The sequence below is a fragment of the Eucalyptus grandis genome, chromosome 7 (assembly GCF_016545825.1).
Source record: "Eucalyptus grandis isolate ANBG69807.140 chromosome 7, ASM1654582v1, whole genome shotgun sequence".
Lineage (NCBI taxonomy): Eukaryota > Viridiplantae > Streptophyta > Magnoliopsida > Myrtales > Myrtaceae > Eucalyptus > Eucalyptus grandis.
In genome coordinates, this window is record NC_052618.1 from 56,678,659 (window position 1) to 56,698,113 (window position 19,455).

Sequence of the window (19,455 nt, forward strand, 5' to 3'; positions counted from 1 at the left end):
TAATTAGATTTAGGTACACCATTTAATTAGATTTTCTTAATATCTAAATAATGACAATGTGATAGATTTGGTCCATCACCCTTAACAACAGGAGCAATTCCTGGCTTGCAATGAAGTATATTGAATGTTTCCAATATACAATCAGCAAATGTCCTCCGAGAACATCTAATATAATATGGCAAAATCAATCCTTACAGACCTCAGTACAAAGGATATAAGATGTCTCAAGGTCACAACTTGTAAGCAAAACATCATGTACATAAAGTATGAGAAAAATAAATTTCCTCCCATTGACCTTGCAGTATATTGAATTACTTTGTTCTCAATTGAACAAAATAATAACACTATGAAACTTTAATAATATTGTCTGAAAACTTGCTTAAGACCATGAATTAAAACTTTTCAGTCTACATACAAGTTTACTTAAATCTGCTGCAAAATCATCCAGTTGCACTATATAGATTTTGTATCTATTTGGCGTAACTCCATATCAAAATAAATTATTAATGCCACATTCACTCTGAAAGAATCTTTAAAAATACTAGAAAGAAATATTTATTTATTCACTATAAACAATCCACCCCACTTTCAGAGTGAAAACTTTAGTTACCAATTTGGCTTTAAATTCCACAATCTTTCTTTGAAATTCTTTTAATTTTGTATGACAATTTGCAACTAATGAACTTGTAATCTTTAGGCAAGTAATTTAGTCTCCAAACACTATAATGTTTTATAGATTGTATATCGCCTTTTATGGCATCTAATCATATACTTAATTGGGGATAAGAAACAACATTTATTTATGTCGATAAATCAACCATGTAGTAGATATTATGGTCATGCTCTCACGAATAGACTATATAGTCTAATGAAATAACTGATCGTCTTTCCCTAACAAATCTCCTAAGTAAAGCTATAACCACTTCATTCTATACTTGAGAGGTTTGAAAAAATTTCATCATAAACTATATCAAGAATAATACTTTAAACCTCATCAAGTTTAGTCTATGGTACAGGAGATTCCACAATTGTTTGTATCACAATTATCTATTTAGGCAAAAACAAAGACACAGTGATTTTCCATCGTACTATTATCCTTAATAGTCTGAGAGCAGCTATCTTCGTCAAACTGTAGAAACTTTACAGTATGTGATACCATAATTCTTGTATCTTTTTTAGGGTTTTAAAATCAATACCCTTTTGAACAATCTAGGTAAGATACAAAATAATTCCGAGTGAATCTAAATTCCAACGCATCTAGTATTGGATTAGATAATCTCACTTCTGCATAACACCTCTAACTTTAATATGATTCAAGTAAGTTATGTCCAGTGTATAACTCAAAAGAAGCTTATGAAACAACTTTGATAAGAGACACATTTTGTATGTGAAAAAGTTGCTTTCATAATATCAGCCCACAAAAACAGATAAATTAGTCTTACTAATCATACTCATCACCATGTTCAATATGGTGCGTTTATGCCTTTCGGCCAAATCTTTTTGTCAGAATTTTCAGGTATAGTAATTAAATTACCACCCCAGAATCTACTAAGTATTTGACAAATGATCCTTTAAGCGGTTTCGCATTGTCATACTTGCCAAAATACTCACGGCCACTGTTAAATCTGACAACCTTTTAAGACTAATTGTAATTGTTTTATTCTTTATCTCGGTCATTTTCCTTAAATAGAAAACTTTCGGAAACAATCTTTTAATCATATACAAGATGTATATGTCATTAGGACTTAAACACAATCTTTGCAGATGAGTCCTAATTTCAATATCAGACAAGATATAATTTCAAGCAACTAAGGTTTCCATCATCTTATAGCAGTGCAGTCCACAGGCAAACCTCTTTTCAAGTGTTCTAGAATGGAACGCTTCATGGACAGTAAGCAAATTCAATTGCTCTTTTCTAAAGCAACAAATCATATGTCCACAATTTAAAATTTGAAGCAGTAAAAACCTCAATAATAATGAAGTTATTAATTACATAATAGGTGACTGAAAACCAAGCAATATATATAATTAACATCATGTGAGTATCGTGTAACTTGATGTACAAGTACACATCCAGAGAGTTACATGCATAATCATATAATCACCTTTGGGCAGAATACATGACATGCAGTTGTACACTCCCCACATGATAGCGATTATGAGAATATATTCCAATTCTTCGTGAATTCATCACCTTTAGGCATATGAATCACTAGAATCAGTCACTCTTTCACCACACTATTATGTATCCCTTCATGAACTAATACACAATCACCTCCTTTGAGAGTATAATTACGCATTAGACCAGGAGACATCCCAATCATCATACGAGACCGAAATTTCTCAAACTCAATCAATCGTGCCACTTTGGCGATCACTACTCAATTGAATTATTGAAATTCTCTCATACTAGGGATATAAACTTTACTCCTCACATATACCATATGCATGTGATTTTAACTTTAGTGATAGGAGCAGCATATCACCAAAATCACATATCATGCTAATTACATTGCTTTATCCATTAATAAAAAATTAATCATATATATATATATATAGCGAACCTGAAAGACAGATTCCAATGAGATCATTGATCACAGTAACACAATAAACTTCTCATAACAGAGAATAAAACATCTCTTATGCACCTCAATTATATATTACCAGAACAACATAAAAAGAGTGTTGATCTATAATATCTCTCACAAATTAACATCAATAGTAATACATGGTATACCAAATCGACAAGCTTGACAGCTGATCCATTATCACTCATGAGTTCATAAGGCAAAAATGACTCCAAGGCCAACAACTAATTTATTAATCAATTTTAGGTAACAAATATCATTACTTCAACCAGTGGCCTATTAATTGAGTCAAACCAGAGAACCAAAAATCTAAAATTTAACAGTAGATACTATTGCTCTGCATAAATGTTGTCATACTCCTTAACCATAAAAATATTCAACTTGATAGATATTAACAAGTGACCAGATAAGTTCATGTACAATATGCAGTAACTTAATTGACATGCATTATCCACATTCAGCAGATGTGTTAATCAATACATCAGTTTGGTCACGAGTCCTTAAGTCGTCTATCATTCAAAGATTACCAGTATGTAAAGAAGTATACTTGAGTAACAAAAGTTTCATAATCTTTACTGTTTCTCATCAGCTCAATACATAGCTCAAATACAATCTCATATGAATTGTATCTCATTAAGCCAGCTTCAGTTTACAATAAAGTTTGATTTTTATTGATGAATCACACCTTTTATTATGTGATAACATACTAATAACCCATCACCTGTATTTCCAAAATCACAGAAAATACAAGAAAAATACGCAAAAATACACTAAAAATACACGTATTTAGGGTTCCGTATGTATTTTCACATCCATAAAATATCAAACATGTAAAATAAATATACCACGTGATAGGAAATCACCATACAAGTCCAACGCCGCCGGCCATGCGCCGATCCGACTCTCCACGCGCCCACACGCGCCGCCTGAGTGCGCGACGCGTGGATCTCACACGCGACACATGTTCGACGACCAGGCGACGCGTGGCCGCGCATGGGGGCGCGTGCGTCCTCCTCCTACGACACGCCGCCGACCCTCTTGCTCGTCTCGTCGAGCCCAATCCGAATTTGTGATTTAATTTAATTTTTATTGAACAAAAAGTCTCGAAAATCACAAATTATGGCAAGATCCATACTAATTATGGCTAATCCTTACAAATTAGGACAAAATCAATTGTGTTCAAGTTCTAAGGTTATGGAGGCTCAGATACCACATGTTGGACGCAAATTGCGTAACCCCAAGATCTCCATAACCAGAACAAGAACATGCATAATTGAGTAGAAAGATTAACGCACCTGTTTTGGGATCCATCGAACATAAAGCGGAAGCAGAAAAATGATTACCCACATATATCAAAGATCCACGCATCAAGTCTTTCTCCTCTATTGCCCTCTGTATCACTGGCTCAATGAGGCGGCTCCCCTCACGTTTAGCGTTAGGTAAACGCCTCTTAGGTGAGGATACATGTGAGAAATTAGGATTATAGGAGAGACTTGAGCACTATTTATAGAGTTTCCCCAGTCCCCTCATTACTGCCAGCCAACTCACTAATACACACAAATTACCCCATATTAGACTAATTAAAACCTTCTATCTCTCTTTAGACTAACCCTGTTTTACGGTAACCGTAAAAACAGTAAATTACAATATCAATTAATTTAGTCCACATTAGGAAAACTCTTAAAACTTTGTCTTGCAATGAATCTGAGTTCCTGTTCTCTTAAGTGGGTCCGTTTTTCTTTTCTTTTCTTTTTCCTAAAGGGAGCTAGACTCTGAGGTTGCTACCTTGTCGTCACTATTTGTAAAGCGAGACAGTAATCAAGAACCTAAGAAGATAATCCCACTCCCGTAGCCCCCACTACAATTCCGGGTTTTGATTATTCCCACAAGAAGATTCCCAGATATCAAAACAACTTTCATGGCTGTTGATCGCAGAGCCGAGGACCTTGTTTAATTGACTGGAACATCAAAAGGTTGATGCCATTGTTTTGGAGTGTACAGAGGAAATTTCTCATGAAAGTGATGCTGCTGAAGTTGACAGTGCCTATCATCTGCATATGCAGACTGTTTCTGGGGTCCAACTTTCACTTCCGGAAAGGATTGATTCTGATGAGAACGCGCTTATTCTATTGCCCACAGGACACTGTCAGACAATTAAGGGTGAAGACCTGTTCGTTGACTTCGAGTCTTCATGCGTCTGTATTCCAACATTCGCTGGATGGCCTCGACTGACTCCAACCCCCTCTATCGGTCATTTACAGCTACAAGGGTCACCTTCATGCCTCGTTTTCCTTTGGACTTAGTCGGTACCAGGAACAACGACTGATTTGTCATTATACAAATTGTGCGGTTAGGCATAAAATTGGTTTATCAAGTACCGTAACAAATTGTGTGATTAGGCATAAAATTGTTTGACGTTTCCGTTTGGGAAAAGACGGAGCAATTTTCCGTTAGAAAATATGTAAAACTATTAGTAAGATCTACCCGCTGGTAAATTTGTACAACTGGAAATTTGTTGTTCAAGTACTTACAAGTAATTTATGAATGATCAGCGACTTAATCTGATCATATAATATTTACGTATTAAATTTCTTTGTACATTTACAACACAATTAAATCTAGTGGTGTAAATAACAAGTTTACATTGAAACTAATAGCGCGCACACACAGACATATATATAGAACATCGATCTGCTTTTGAGGTAGTAGGTTATCTCCAGCATAATTAATTTACCGCTGAAATTATTCTACTAGGAATTTATCATGGTAATACTTTTATTTTGTTTGTAAGTTACACCTAGCTAATTGACAATACTAGTAAGTAACTTGTAATCTATTAACGCAAAAAGCGCACCCACTTGTAAAGCTAAATGATTGTTCATAATCTACAAGTCTATTTGTGCTTAGTAAATTGGTTATTTCATTGGTATGTCACTAACAAGTTAACGTCGTTATTCATAAGACCGAAATAATGCTAATAGTATACTAAGAATTTATAGTGGTAAGATTGTTATTTTATTCGTAAGTTACAACTGTTGCGCGACACTACTCATAAACTGTGTAAGCAATTCCTAATCTAGTAGCGATAAAACACGCCCATCTGAAAAAGTGATGACTATTCGGATCTACATCAACCCGGTATACTGGTCAGTTGGTTAGTATGCTATTAACAAATAAACGTTCGCACTCGTTAAACCAAGAAAAAACATCAATAATCTATTCATAATTTATACTGGTAAAATTATTGTGTTGGTAACTTATTATTAACAAATGAAGGGGACCGCTTACAAATTCAAAAAACAATCAGTGATCTACTATTAGAATTGAGGATTATAAGATGGTCATTTTTCATCACTTACTAAAAATTAATCCGATCGATAAATTCTCAGTAATTTTAGATATTTCAAATTTGTTATTGGTTATTCAAATTTAACGTCGAGGAAACTCGTAGAAAGGATAATGAAATGGCTATCTTAAAAATGAAGCAACGAAATTGTAAGTTTGCAAAACTAAAGCCCACGAGTTGTGTGACTCAAATCCGAAGTGGACCGAAGGGATGTGCAGTGAGATTAATAAGGGATGAGCGATGTGGTCTGTAATTTAGGTGTGGTTTAGCCATCTCATTGAAAAGAGATTTATAGAGGATTGGGATTTTGGAGAGAATCTACTTGTCTTGGTCTCAAAAGTCATTTATTGATTGCCTTTATGATTAATCTGCAAAATTGGTAGCGCATTCAAAAAACTAAAAAGCAAGAAAGATGTATGCATTCTTCTAAGCGTTATCTCTACGGCAGAATTTGATAAAAACTTAATCATAGTCAATTTGATTTTCTACACCAAGCAAAAGAAAGATTGCGGAAGGAGCACCCCATCGTTGGCGTAAAGTACACACGAGAAAATTATCTGTAGGAAATTGGAATGTGTAAAAGATAAGAGAAGTATGTGAATAGTGTAAAATGCTCCAGTAAATCCATCAATTATCCAAAGATGGTTCCCCTGAACTGGACCATTATGCGCTACGTAGGCAGTTTTTGCTTTGTGCTCTTTCGACAAAGACAATAAATTATGCGGATCTTTTCTTAGGATGGTCATAAGTTTGTGCTAAAAGTTTAGGAATTTTGCAATTAGCAATTAATTCATATACATAATTTCATACTAATCTCTGCCGAACGTGATCTCTCAAAATTGATATTAATTAGAAAGTAACGGTTAGCTTCGTATTATTTAGCTATCACACTTTATCCATTTTCAACACACTTTCAAGACTTACGAGAAAAAAAGAGGTATCGGTGCTTTTTCTTGCTTTTCTTGACCTTTTGGAGTTTGAGTAATACAGCTTTCTAATGGTCATATTCTACTAGTAAAGATGACCAAGGAATGATAGATCGGATAAAGTATAATGCATCATAATAAATGTGCACATTTCTGGCACACCGAAGTGAAAATTACGCTATATATAGATGTTATCTACCTCCCATAAATGGCTTTTTCGTTAATGAGCTGTAGTTCCAATTTTGATCACATATAATCAAATTTTTTTCATTGATGAAGTCTTGATGCTTTTTGTTAGTAAACAAATCTCTAGACAATCTGTATTCTACACTGAAATTCTTGATGATCCATAACCATGTATAAATTGCTACTCATTGTGCTTGTTTCATAAAAGCTACTAAATTAATGATACCATTTGTATGGATCACTTAGACAATGTGTTTCTTCGTAAGTTACACCAAAACTAGATTCACGTAAAAGATAACAAGGGGACAGAACCATTTGACAACTGTATATGTATATCAATCCGTAACAATGTTGTCATCCACTATGGCCACATATTATTTTGCACGAATTTCACATACAATTTCACATCAGAAGTGGCGTATTGACTTTGAGTCCAATCCACCACCGTTGCCCCGGGTTTTGGTTTGGGAACAACTTTCTACCCCGTGTTTTGGTTTGAAAACAAGTAAAAACTTGTCGCCAAAGTTTTCAAAAAGTCAAGGCTAAAAATGAGAAAACACTTCCTAGTGGATTCAAATGAAAACAATTTTTCTGAGAATTTGTACCAAACACATCAATTTTGGAAAGTGAACACGAAAAAATAACATTTAAAAAAAAATCAACAAGACCCAAAATATTGATTCAAAATAAGCCTAGTCGACCATGTTCAGTTTTCAAAGAGCTTTGATTCTGCACCCCAATTAACAAAAATTTCCACTTATTGGCCTTCGATTCATGACATCTTTTAGAAAATTTTGCATCTAGATGATTCAACCTAATGTACACAATGACTAATTTTTGGTCAGACTTAATATTCCAACGTATCCTCAACGCAACATAATTTTGCATCCAGAGAGTCCGATTTGATGTGCATCGTCTTGAATCTTGACTTCCAAGTTGGCAGAGGAAATTTCTTATGAAAGTAATGCTGCTGTTTGACAGTGCCTATCATCTGCATTTGCAACTTGTTTCTGGGGTCCAATTCTCACTTTTAAAGGATTGATGAGGACGCGCTATTTTCATTATCCACAGGACACTGTCAGATAATTAAGGGCGAAGACCTTTTCGTTAACTTTGAGTCAACATGCATCTGTATTCCAACAGTCATTGATTGGCCTTGACCGACTTTTCCAACCATTCGTGGACGAGGGCGAAGGGCTGACCGTTGACTTTGAATCAACATGTGCATGAATGCCGACGTATATTGAATGGCCTCGACAGACTTTTCCAACCCCCTCTATCGGTCATTTACAGCAACGACGGTCTTCTTCATGCTCCGTTTTCCTTTGGACTTAGTCGGTACCAGGAACAGCAACTAGTTTGTCCTCATACATTGATGAGCAGCGCTAGAAGCAGTGGCATTAGTTCATAAAATTGGTTAATTGAGTGCATTAGGCATTTAAACAAGTGAGACATATTCAAACAATAACAGAAGTCCATCATACGAATACACAAACTTCGTAAATCAATTTTATTTCTCGCTTTACTTCAAACTTATTATTTGAATAGAGACAGCAAATTATCATGAAGTATCGACTTTTGATACATAAACGTAGGAATGCTAATACCGAATTTTCTATTTGTCTGAGATTATTTTCCATACATTGATGTCCTCTTTATTTAGCATGGTGGTCTTTTTTGACATTACGGAACAATGTTCCTTGATATAGACAATATGTCAGGCTTTTGGTAAGATCTAAATTCTGCTGGTAAATTTGTACAACCATTAATCTATTGTTCAAGTACTTACATGTAATTTACAAATAACGTCGGCGGCTTACTACCATCATGCAATAATTACTCGTTAAATTTCTTTTATACATTTACCACTCAAAACTAAATCTAATAGTGTAAATAACAAATTAACATTGAAATTAATCACGCATAAAGACAAACATAGATCAGTTTTTAAGGGAGTAAGTTATCACTGGATACTAAAATACGAGGAATTTATGATGGTAAAATTTTCATTTTGTTTCTAATTTACAACTAGTTAATTGACAGTACTAGTAAAGTATGTAATCAACTTGTAGTCTAGTAACGCAAATACGCACCCACTTGTAAAAATGAATGATTGTTCGTAATCTACAAGTGTATTTATGCCCGGTAAATCGATTTCTTCATTAGTATGTTACTAACAAATTACATTATTACTCATAAGATTTAAATAATGCCAATAATTTACTAGAAATTTATAGTGATAAAATTGTTATTTTGTTTGGAAGTTACAACCGTTCAACGACACTACTCGACGTACTCGTAAACTCTATAAGCAATTCCTAATCTACTAGCGACAAAACACCGCATTTGTAAAAATGAATGACTATTCATAATTTACATCAACCTAGTAAATCAGTTTATTCGGTTAGTACGGTATAGAAAAATAAACGTTGGTACTCATTAAACCAAAAAAACATCAATAATCGATTCATAATTTATATTGGTATATGTTGGTAACTTATTATTGAATAATGAAGGGGACCACATACAAATTATAAAAACAATAAGTGATCTACTATTAGGATTAAAGATTATAAAATGGTCATTCCATTCATCACTTACTAACAATTAATCAATCGGACTGATAAGTTTCCAGTAGTTTGCTTACTAACATATATTTCAAATTTGCTATCGGTTATCCAAATTTAACGTTGAGGAAACTCCCGGAAAGCACAATGCAATGGCAATCGCAAAAACGAAACAACGAAATTGTGAGTTTGCAAAACTAAAGCCCACGAGTTGCATGACTCAAAGCAGAAGTGGACCGAAGGGATGAGCAGGGAGATTAATAAAGGATGAGAGATGTGATGTGTAATTTAGGCATGGTTTAACCACCTCATTAACAAGAGATTTATAGAGTATCGGGATTTTGGAGAGAGCCTACTTGTTCTGGTCTCAAAAGTCATTTATTGATTACTTTTATGATTAATCTGCAAAATTGGTGTTGCATTAAAAAAAAAAAAAAAAAAAAAAGCAAGAAAGATGTATACATCCTTCTAAGCGTTATCTCTACGGCAGAATAAAATGAAAAAATTAATGAAAGTCAAATTGATTTTCCACAACAGGCAAATGAAAATGATTACTGAAGGTGCACGCCATTGTTGGCCTAAAGTACACACGAGAAAATTATCTGTGGAAAATTGGAATGTACAAAAGATACGAGAAGTGTGCGAATAGTGTGAAATGCTCCCAGTAAATCCATCAATTATGCAAAGATGGTTCCCCTGCCCTGGACCATTGTGCGATACATAGGCAGTTTATACTTTGTGCTCTTTCAACAAAGACAATAAATTCTGCAGATTTTTTTTTTTTTTAGGATAGTCATAAGTTTGTGCTAAAATTTTAGGAAATTTGCAATTAGCAATTAATTCATATATATAATTTCATATTAATCTCTATCGAATGTGATTTCTCGAAACTGATATTAAATAAAAAGTAATGGCCGGTTTCATATTAATTGGCTATTACACTTTATCCATTTTCGATGCACTTTCAAGACTCGCGAGAAAAAAAGGTATCGGTGCTTTTTCTTTCGTTTCTTGCCCTTTTGGAGTCTCAGTAATATAGCTTTCTCATGGTCATATTCTACTAGTGAAGATGACCAAGGAACGATGGATTGGATAAAGTACAAATGGGTCATAAACAATGTGCACATTTCTGGCAAATCGAAGTGATTAGGTAACATGTTGATGTCATCCACCTCCCATAAATAGCTTTTTCATTAATGAGATGCAGCTCCAAATGTGTATTTCTTTCATTAATGAAGTCATAATGCCCTTTGCTAGTTAACAAATCTCTAGACAATCTGTATTCTACCCTGAAATTCTTGAGGATCCATAACCATGTACGAATTGCTACTCACTGCACTTGTTTCATAAAAAGCTACTAAATTAATGATACTATTGATACAGATCACTTAGCCAATGTGCTTTTCCATAAGTTATACCAAAACTAGATTCACATAAAAGATAACAAGGTGACGGAACCATTTGACAACTATAGATCAATCCATAACAATGTTGTGATCCACTATGGCCACATGTTCTTTATTTTGCACGAATTTCACATACCATTTCACATCAAAAGTGGCGGACTGACTTTGAGTCCACCATTGTTGCCCTCGGTTTAGGTTTGGGAACAACTTTCTACCCCGTCTTTTGGTTTGAAAACAACTAAAAACTTGTTTCCAAAGTTATAAAAAAGTCAAGGCTAAAGGCTAAAAATGAGAGAACACTTTCCAGTGGATTCAAATAAAACAATTTTTCTGAGAATACCAAACACAGCAATTTTGGAAAGTGAACATGGAAAATCAACAATATCATCTTGATTTGCGTTGTAGTTTCTCCTTGTAATATTTGAACTATTTTGATGCAATGGAAGGTTTGTTTCAGCAAAAAAAAAAAAAAGGACCTATTAACTAATGAAGAGGACCACTTATCGAATTTAAGAACAAGTGGTAATTTACCCTTAGGATTTAGGATTGTAAAATTATTATTTCATTCATCACTCACTAATAGTTGACTGGACTGATAAGTTCCTAATAAGTAAAAAATTACAGGTGATATCTCAAATTTGCCATCAATTATTCAAAATTTCCATACTCAAAATGAATTTCAATTTTTGGCAAATGAAATGTTAGAAATCTACTAGTTCCAACTTAGCTTAGCAATTTATGTTCTTTCCATCTGAATAACATCGAAGTATACATACCCACCCGTGGGTAGCGCAGTTAGTTGCGATATCTCTTCCAACGAAGGAGGTCAAGAGTTTGAAACCCTACATTGTTAGCGATTAAAGCGGAGGCCCCAGTGATGGGTTGCTGAGTCAGTTTCCCCCGAGATATAGTCGCTATTAGACCTCCACCACGAAGGCCCATGAGACCCCAAATCGGCGTAAGCCAACAAGGGCTGGCTCTGGCGAATCCTCGGTCACCAAAAAAAAAGATAAGTTTAGAGTAAATGTGTCATAGTGGACATATTTTGATATTTTTGATGTCACAAAAAAAAAATTATGGGTCAATGTGTCACAGTTGGGCATAATTTAGGATTTTTATGATTTTTGTTTAACCATAGAATTTTCTGAACTAATTGCTTTTAAGGCCACAACAAAAAATCCTTTTCTTTTAAAAGCAAAAGGGCACGGGAGTACTTTCCCACACCTACCCATCGGATCCATCCGCATCGAGAGAGTTTTACTCGGGAGCACTTATTTGGAAGTGCAACTTCCCGCACCCACCGAGCAGATGCATTCGATTTCCATGATTTTTCGGTCAACATCTAATGCCAGATTTCTGGGTCATGGATGCTTCCCGTGCTTTGCACGGTCTACTCCTTGTGGAATCAGAGCACATTGCGGCAGACAGATACTAGCGGCCGACAAATCTCTGGAAGAAAAAGTTCCGTTTGTCCGCGGGATTAGAGCATTCAACTTGCGAGACCCGTCAAGTACCAAAACACACACACACACTAACGTCGAGCTTCTCAAACATTCAGTAGGGTGGGGAATGTTATATGTGGACATATATTATACACATTTACTTATAATATCTATTCTCCCTATTTTTCTGTTTTATTTTATTCTTGTATGTTCTAAAGAAGGAAGGATAAAAAAAGCGTTGGTCAAAGTTGTCGACAGAGACAGCACAGAAGCAATAAACCCTTGGAAGTATGGGAAATGGCTCAAATTGTCTTGTATCAATGTGGTCATATAGAAATCTTTGTCTCGCGATTTTGTTTAGAAATACAAAGTCCAACATAAATCCTTCTTTCAGAGGAATTACCGCATGATTTCTGCTTAATTTAGCAAATGAACATTCTTGTAAAGTAGCAAATACTTACACCATCAAGTTGCTCCTCATAAAAAAACAAACTAAAGTTTCCATCAATATGAATATATGTCGATAGTTTAATTTCGTCCAAAATTGTGTGCATTTAAACTAGATTGGTATAGCAATAAGACGCTAATTATTTTGAAGTTGTTTGTTTCTCGCTCTACGAACAAGATCAGTGAACATCGATTAGCTGCGATTTCAATACACGTGTGTAATAGAGATGTTAAAATCTTTCATATCAACTAGAAGAAAGAAAAGAAGTTCCTCTTATACGGGTTGGCAATCGCTGATCATGGTGGTTGGGATTATTCTATAAAGAAACAATTCACACTTAGCAACTTTATCTTGCGATGCATCTGTGTTTCGATTCTCTAAATTGGCCACCTTTTTCTTTAGGGTGGGTAAGACTCTTGAGGTTGCTTATCTTGTTACAACTGCTTGTAAGCCAAACAGGTAGTATATGAAGAACCTGAGAAGATAATTCCACTCCAGTAGCCCCCCGCTACAATTCCGGCTTTTGGTTATTCCCTCAAGAAGCTTCCCAGATATCAAAAAAACTTTCATGGCTGTCGATCGCCGAGTCGAGACGACCTTGTTTAGTGAACTCGAACATCAAGAGGTTGATGCTATTGTTTTGGAGTTGGCGGAGGAAATTTCGTATGAAAGGGATGCCGCTGAAGTTGACAGTGCCTATCATCTGAATTTGCAACTTGTTTCTGGGGTCCAACTTTCACTTCCAGAGAGGATTGATGTTGATGAGAACGCGCTTATTTCATTATCCAGACGACACTCTCAGACAACTAAGGGCGAAGACCTTATCATTGACTTTGAATGGCCTCGACTGACTTTCCGACCCCCTCTATTGGTCATTCACAGCAACAACGGTCTTCTTCATGCTCCGTTTTCCTTTGGACTTAGTAGCTAACATGAACAAAAACAAAAACTAGTTTGTCCTTATACATTGATGAATGATGCTAGAAACAGTAGTGTTAGTTCATAAAATTGGTTTATTAAGTGCATTAGTCATTTAAACGAGTGAGCCAAATTTAAACGATAACAGAACTTCACCATACGGACAAGCACACCAACTTTGTAAATCAATTTTGTTTCTCACATTGCTCTAAATTTATTATTTGAGCACGCACTTATCTAGATGTGGAGGAATGCGCCCTTGAGAGTTATTCCCATCAAGATATAGATAAATCAATTTGCTTAGATTTTTGCTTGAAAATGCAGTTACCCCGGAGAGATTGTTGATCGAGAGACATACGTAAGATTTTGAATATTTTTCAAGTCAAATGGGATTGTACATGAAAGATTGTTGCCATCCTCATACAACCTTTCTAAGTTCACGAGATTCTCAATTACTCTTGGGATCTCGCCGGTTATATTATTCACGACCTCCTCTCTAGAAAAGGTTTGGGCAAGAAAAAACCAGAATAGGAGAAAACGAGAAATAAGATAAACGTACCCACGGAAGAGGCTTTCTAAGAACAGAGAGGTAATTATGCAGGTGCATGATTCCCGCACAAGGGATTCGCCATCTTTTTACAGGTGATGTACCAATGATTCTCTAGTGCAAGTAGAAATTAAAGGGGAAATTTTAGAATCTATAGTGAAGTGCACAGCCAATAAGTCAGAACCTTGAGTTGTACACAAAAAATTTTCAAAGATAGAAACTCGGAACTTCAGATGTCTAAGCTTACACCGTCTGAAGTTGCTACAGTTCTTTTTGAATTCTGCAAAATGCATAGCTAATGACCTCTCCGCTTTCTAATATGAAGATTCCCAAAAATTAAAATGGAAGGAAAAACTATGGCCAATGATCATATGGATATAATGGCCATCTTCCTATTCTTTTCTAGGCAGAGTGAGGAGTACTATCCAATTAGTCGACTTTTTCTATTTTGTCCGTGCAGTGGACTAAAATGTCTTGAAATTCCTATTAATGAGAGGAAATTTGTTCATTTAATCCATATGATGAACTTGACTATCATGATTTGGTCTTCATCATAAATTTGATAATGGCTATTACCTTTACTTCCAAGTTATTTGTGTTGGCGATGCATGTTTCACTTAAAACTAGATTTCTGCCAATGAAAGTCATTCCCGCTTGGTGAGATGATGCAATAACATAATTTGCTCTCCCAAGTGCGGGATTTAGGTAATGTAGGACTCGAGTTTGCATCGTACATGAAAGTATCCAGAAAAACTTACGTAGTAGTCTTTTTTCCTAGACATACATCCCGCGGGATGTGCCAGCATAATGTCTACTCTTATTAATAGATAATTGAACTATTTAACTAGCATAAAAGATAGAAAAGGATAAATGTATCGTTCAGACAACTTTAAGACACATATACTGGCTTGCCTGTAAGCCTTTTCTTTTCAATAATCCGGATATACAGTACAGCTGCATGGATGACAGCATCACTCCTAATACTTCGTTCTCCTCTCACATGCCAACTTTCGTCTTAAAGGAATAATGAAACACACGTATGTTCTTCACGGTCTAAACTATTCATAGTCTACATCAGAACTCGATTCACCAACCTCACAACACGTTAGAGAAGCAGTTGTCCCACATTGGCATCAGAGATAAAGACCTTCTGCCACGTCTCCCTACCTCCCGGAGGACGAAGACATTGTCATTGAATTCGAGTTAACTAAAGGTTCCCATATGCCATAGTGGTTCCAAGCCACTTTGGTTCTGCATGATGATCTTATTACTTCCATGGCTCCATCTTCGCATTATCAGACAATTGAGTTTATCTAGATATGAAAAAAGAAAAAAATGCGTAATGTCAGGTGCTTGTCAATGCATAACTGGTTCAGTTTGGCATGATTTGCACGATGTACTAAAAAAACTTACTGCTTTAGTATAACTCCTATCCTCATAAGCCAGCTGCGTAAAGTCTGTCCCTAATCGAACATAGTTGAGCTGTTACATCTGTGATGCTCATTCGATCTCTTGGGACTCCAACTGAGCAGGCAATCCCAATTTTGTAGATCATTAGCAGACAATTTTGGATTGTACCCTTTCTGCTTTGGCCTGCATTGCTCTCTACTTCTTGAACTAGAATGGGATCGGTGATCTCTAGGACTCGTTTTGGCAAAGCTTCCTCAACAAAATTATGAAGGTTGAAATTTTCTTTGAATATCTCAGTTGTCGGACTCATTCCTGTGAACATCTCTAGCATGAGGATGCCATAACTATACACATCCCCTTCAATAGAAACCCCACTTCCCATTCCATATTCTGCACTTATCAAGAACCACAAATGGTTGAGCTATGAGAAAATAGCATGTGCACAATCTCATTTTGAAGTCCAAAGTTTTGTGAAAAGATGCATCAGCAATTTTGTGATAAACGAATTCTTCATTTGAGGGAGCTAGGGACACAAGGGGACATACCTGGAGCAGCATAACCAATTGTTCCTCTCAAACCAGCTGAGCTTATATTTGTGTTCGTGTAAGAAGTGGATTCAAGGATGAACTTTGCCAATCCAAAGTCACCAACATGTCCAACCATTTCTGCATCTAAAAGCACATTGCTTGGCTTTAGATCACAATGAACTATGGTGTTGTGGCATTGGTTATGAAGATATTCTAGTGCAAAAGCAATGTCGATGGTAATCTTTATCCTTTGGATGAGATTCAAAAATTTTGAGGGCCCATCCGCATCAGCTGGTATTGGACATGGGTGCAACCACTCTTCGAGGCTACCATTGACCATGAACTCATAGACTAAAGCCTTAAAGTCATTTCCGTTATAATCAATACCTGAGCATACTGTTACTATCTTCAAAAGATTTCGGTGTTTGATACACTTTAGGGCCTCACACTCGGCTTTGAAGCTCTTGAGAGCACCATGGCACGTTAAATTAAGCACCTTCACGGCAACATTAGTCCCATTCTCCTGGAGTATTCCCCTGTAAACGGATCCAAAACTACCAAGACCAATCAAATTAGTTGAAGAAAAACCATTAGTTGCTTTGAGAAGAGTTCCATAAGATAAGTTTTGCCAGCTTTCGGCTACGGAACTTGAAGTTGGTTCTTGTGCTTTCTTCTTCTTCAACCAACATACATACACAAAAATGAGAACGAGAAGCACCCTATAAGCCCAAAAATTATAGAGAGCAAGAGTTTCAATTTATCAACTACTCCTTTGCTCTTGGAGTGTCTGGAGATGCATTTAGGTAGCCGAAATTCCGGGATTCCTCCACATATCTTGTTGTTTCCAGCAATAAAAGTGGCACTTGCATTCTTGAAGACTCCTTCGGTTGGTAACATGCCTTCAAAATTGTTATAGGATAAATTCAGAAATTCCAAGAAATCGAATGCCGCTAAGAACTTCGGAATCTCACCCGAGAGATTGTTATTCGAAAGATCCAATTCCTCAATACTTCTTAATGAGCTAATTGATTGAGGAATGGATCCTTGGAAGTGGTTATTATTCATTACTAATACTACCAATGCATTACAATCACCTAGAGTGCTTGGAATTTCACCACTGAATATATTGCCTGAGATGTCCAAAGTATCTAAATGGTCAATTTGCCCCACTTCCACCAGAAGAGCCCCGCTCAAATGGTTGTTAGACAAATTTAAATAAAGGAGAGTTTTGACCGCTGGGAATATGGAACCACTGAGATTGTTGTCGAAAAGATCGAGCTCCGTTAGACTACAATTATCTAGATGTGAAGGTATGTGTCCATGAAAGTGATTCTTGGAAAGATATAATTTTAACAATCGCTTCATCTTCTGCAAAAAGGATGGAATTACCCCTGATAGATTGTTATAGTAGAGACTCATAATCACCAGATTTTGAAGATTTCCCAAATCAATCGGGATAGCACCTGAAAAATTGTTGTTTTCCATTGACAAGATCTCTAAGTTCACAAGATCGCCGATTTCTCTAGGAATCTCGCCAATGATAAGATTTCGTCCGAAAAGTAATTGTTTGATAGCAATGGAGAGATTACCAATGCATCTCGGTAATGGCCCACCAAATCTATTATCAGCAACACTTAAGACAAGTAAGCTAGTCATATTGGTTAATGAGCAAAGGAATTTCAAGTCACCAGATCCCCTACTTCCGAGGTGATTAAGTTGAATGCTAAAAATTTGAAAGTTATGCGAACTTTCAAAAGATGGTACTTTCCCAGAGAGTCTGTTGGTTCCAAGTTGAAATACCCTTAGCTTTGTAGCATTATTAGGTATCCCCGGAGGGATTGAGCCAACAAATTGGTTTGAAGCGATGCTGAAAAATTCTAAGTTGGGGAGACCAAAGCCTATTGTAGTGGGAAGACTTCCATGTATTTGGTTATAACCTATGTCAAGTCCTTTCAATGAAGATAAATTGAAGAGCGAAGGTGGAACCGTACCAGACAACCTGTTCTGTGGGAAAACAAGTGCCGATAGTTTGGTCAGTTGGCCTAGAGCCCGAGGAAGACTCCCGCCTAAGTAATTATTGTCAAGACAAACCTCCTCCAATGATGACAAGTTGCCAATTGAAGAAGGGATACTTCCTCTTAGATTATTTTCTGATCCATAAAGAAAGCGAAGCTTCGCCATAGAACCTATTTCTAGAGGCACTTCTCCACTCAATTGGTTTCCAGACAATTCGACATTGAAGAGGTCGAGGCAACCTGATATGTTCTTGGGGATTTCACCTGTGAGAGAATTATTGGCTAGCGACAAGTTGCGTAACTGGTGCAACCGCCCGATTTGCGGAGGAATTTCATGGTAAAAGCTATTATTATAGAGCAACAATACCCTTAAGAAGCTAAGGTTCCCGATATGAGGGGAGATAGACCCTGAGAGTTTCTGAGAATACAGGGCCAACACGGTGACTTTGTTGGGGTGCCGGCGACTGCATGTGACGCCATACCATTGGCAAAGGTTGACGGTATTATTCCAGGAGCTAAGCACCCCAAAGGGGTCCTCAGTTATCCCAGCCTTGAATGCAAGCAATGCGGATTTGTCAGTTTCATTTGATGATGAGGAGACTCGTACAAAGCACGATGCAATAGCAATCGCAAAAATGAAGCTATGAAATTGTAAGTTTACAGAACTGAAGCCCAAGATCTGCATAACTCAAAGCAGAAGTGTGCTGAAGTGATGTAGCGGGAGATTAAGAAGGGATGAGAGATGGGATGTGTAATTTAGCTGTGGGTTAGCCACCACGTTGAGAAGAGATTTATAGTGGGGGAGGATCCAGGAGAGAGCCTCCTCTTTTGGTCTCACACAAGCCATTTATCTGCATCGACTTGGCATAAGTGAGTGAACAGGTTGGCTGCTAAAAAACAAGAAAAATGTGACATTCCTCCTAACGGTCTCTCTACGGCAGAATTAGTGGAGACAGACATCGGCTGAAATCGACTTTCCACAACAAGCAAATGAGAATTAATAGGAGAAGGGCATTCCGTGATTTGTATAAAATAGACAGATTAGTAGCAGATTGACTTGTGTAATCAGTGGCGGATTGACTTGAGTCATCTCCTGCTGCATTATGTTTCCTTTTGCAAGTAATTTCTG

The 19,455-nt window shown here is 36.4% G+C and overlaps 1 protein-coding gene across 1 annotated transcript; it reads right to left on the reverse strand.

Moving 5' to 3' along the window:
• Positions 1-15,374: 15,374 nt before the first annotated feature.
• Positions 15,375-19,011, reverse strand: LOC120296242 (probable LRR receptor-like serine/threonine-protein kinase At3g47570). Its single transcript, XM_039317966.1, has 4 exons — positions 17,270-19,011; positions 16,330-17,030; positions 15,788-16,174; positions 15,375-15,687 (listed from the first exon to the last, which is right to left on the reverse strand). Exons 1-3 carry the CDS (start codon positions 19,009-19,011, stop codon positions 15,810-15,812), a joined length of 2,808 nt encoding a protein of 935 aa, XP_039173900.1. The 3' UTR covers positions 15,375-15,687; positions 15,788-15,809.
• Between the last annotated feature and the right edge of the window lie 444 nt (positions 19,012-19,455).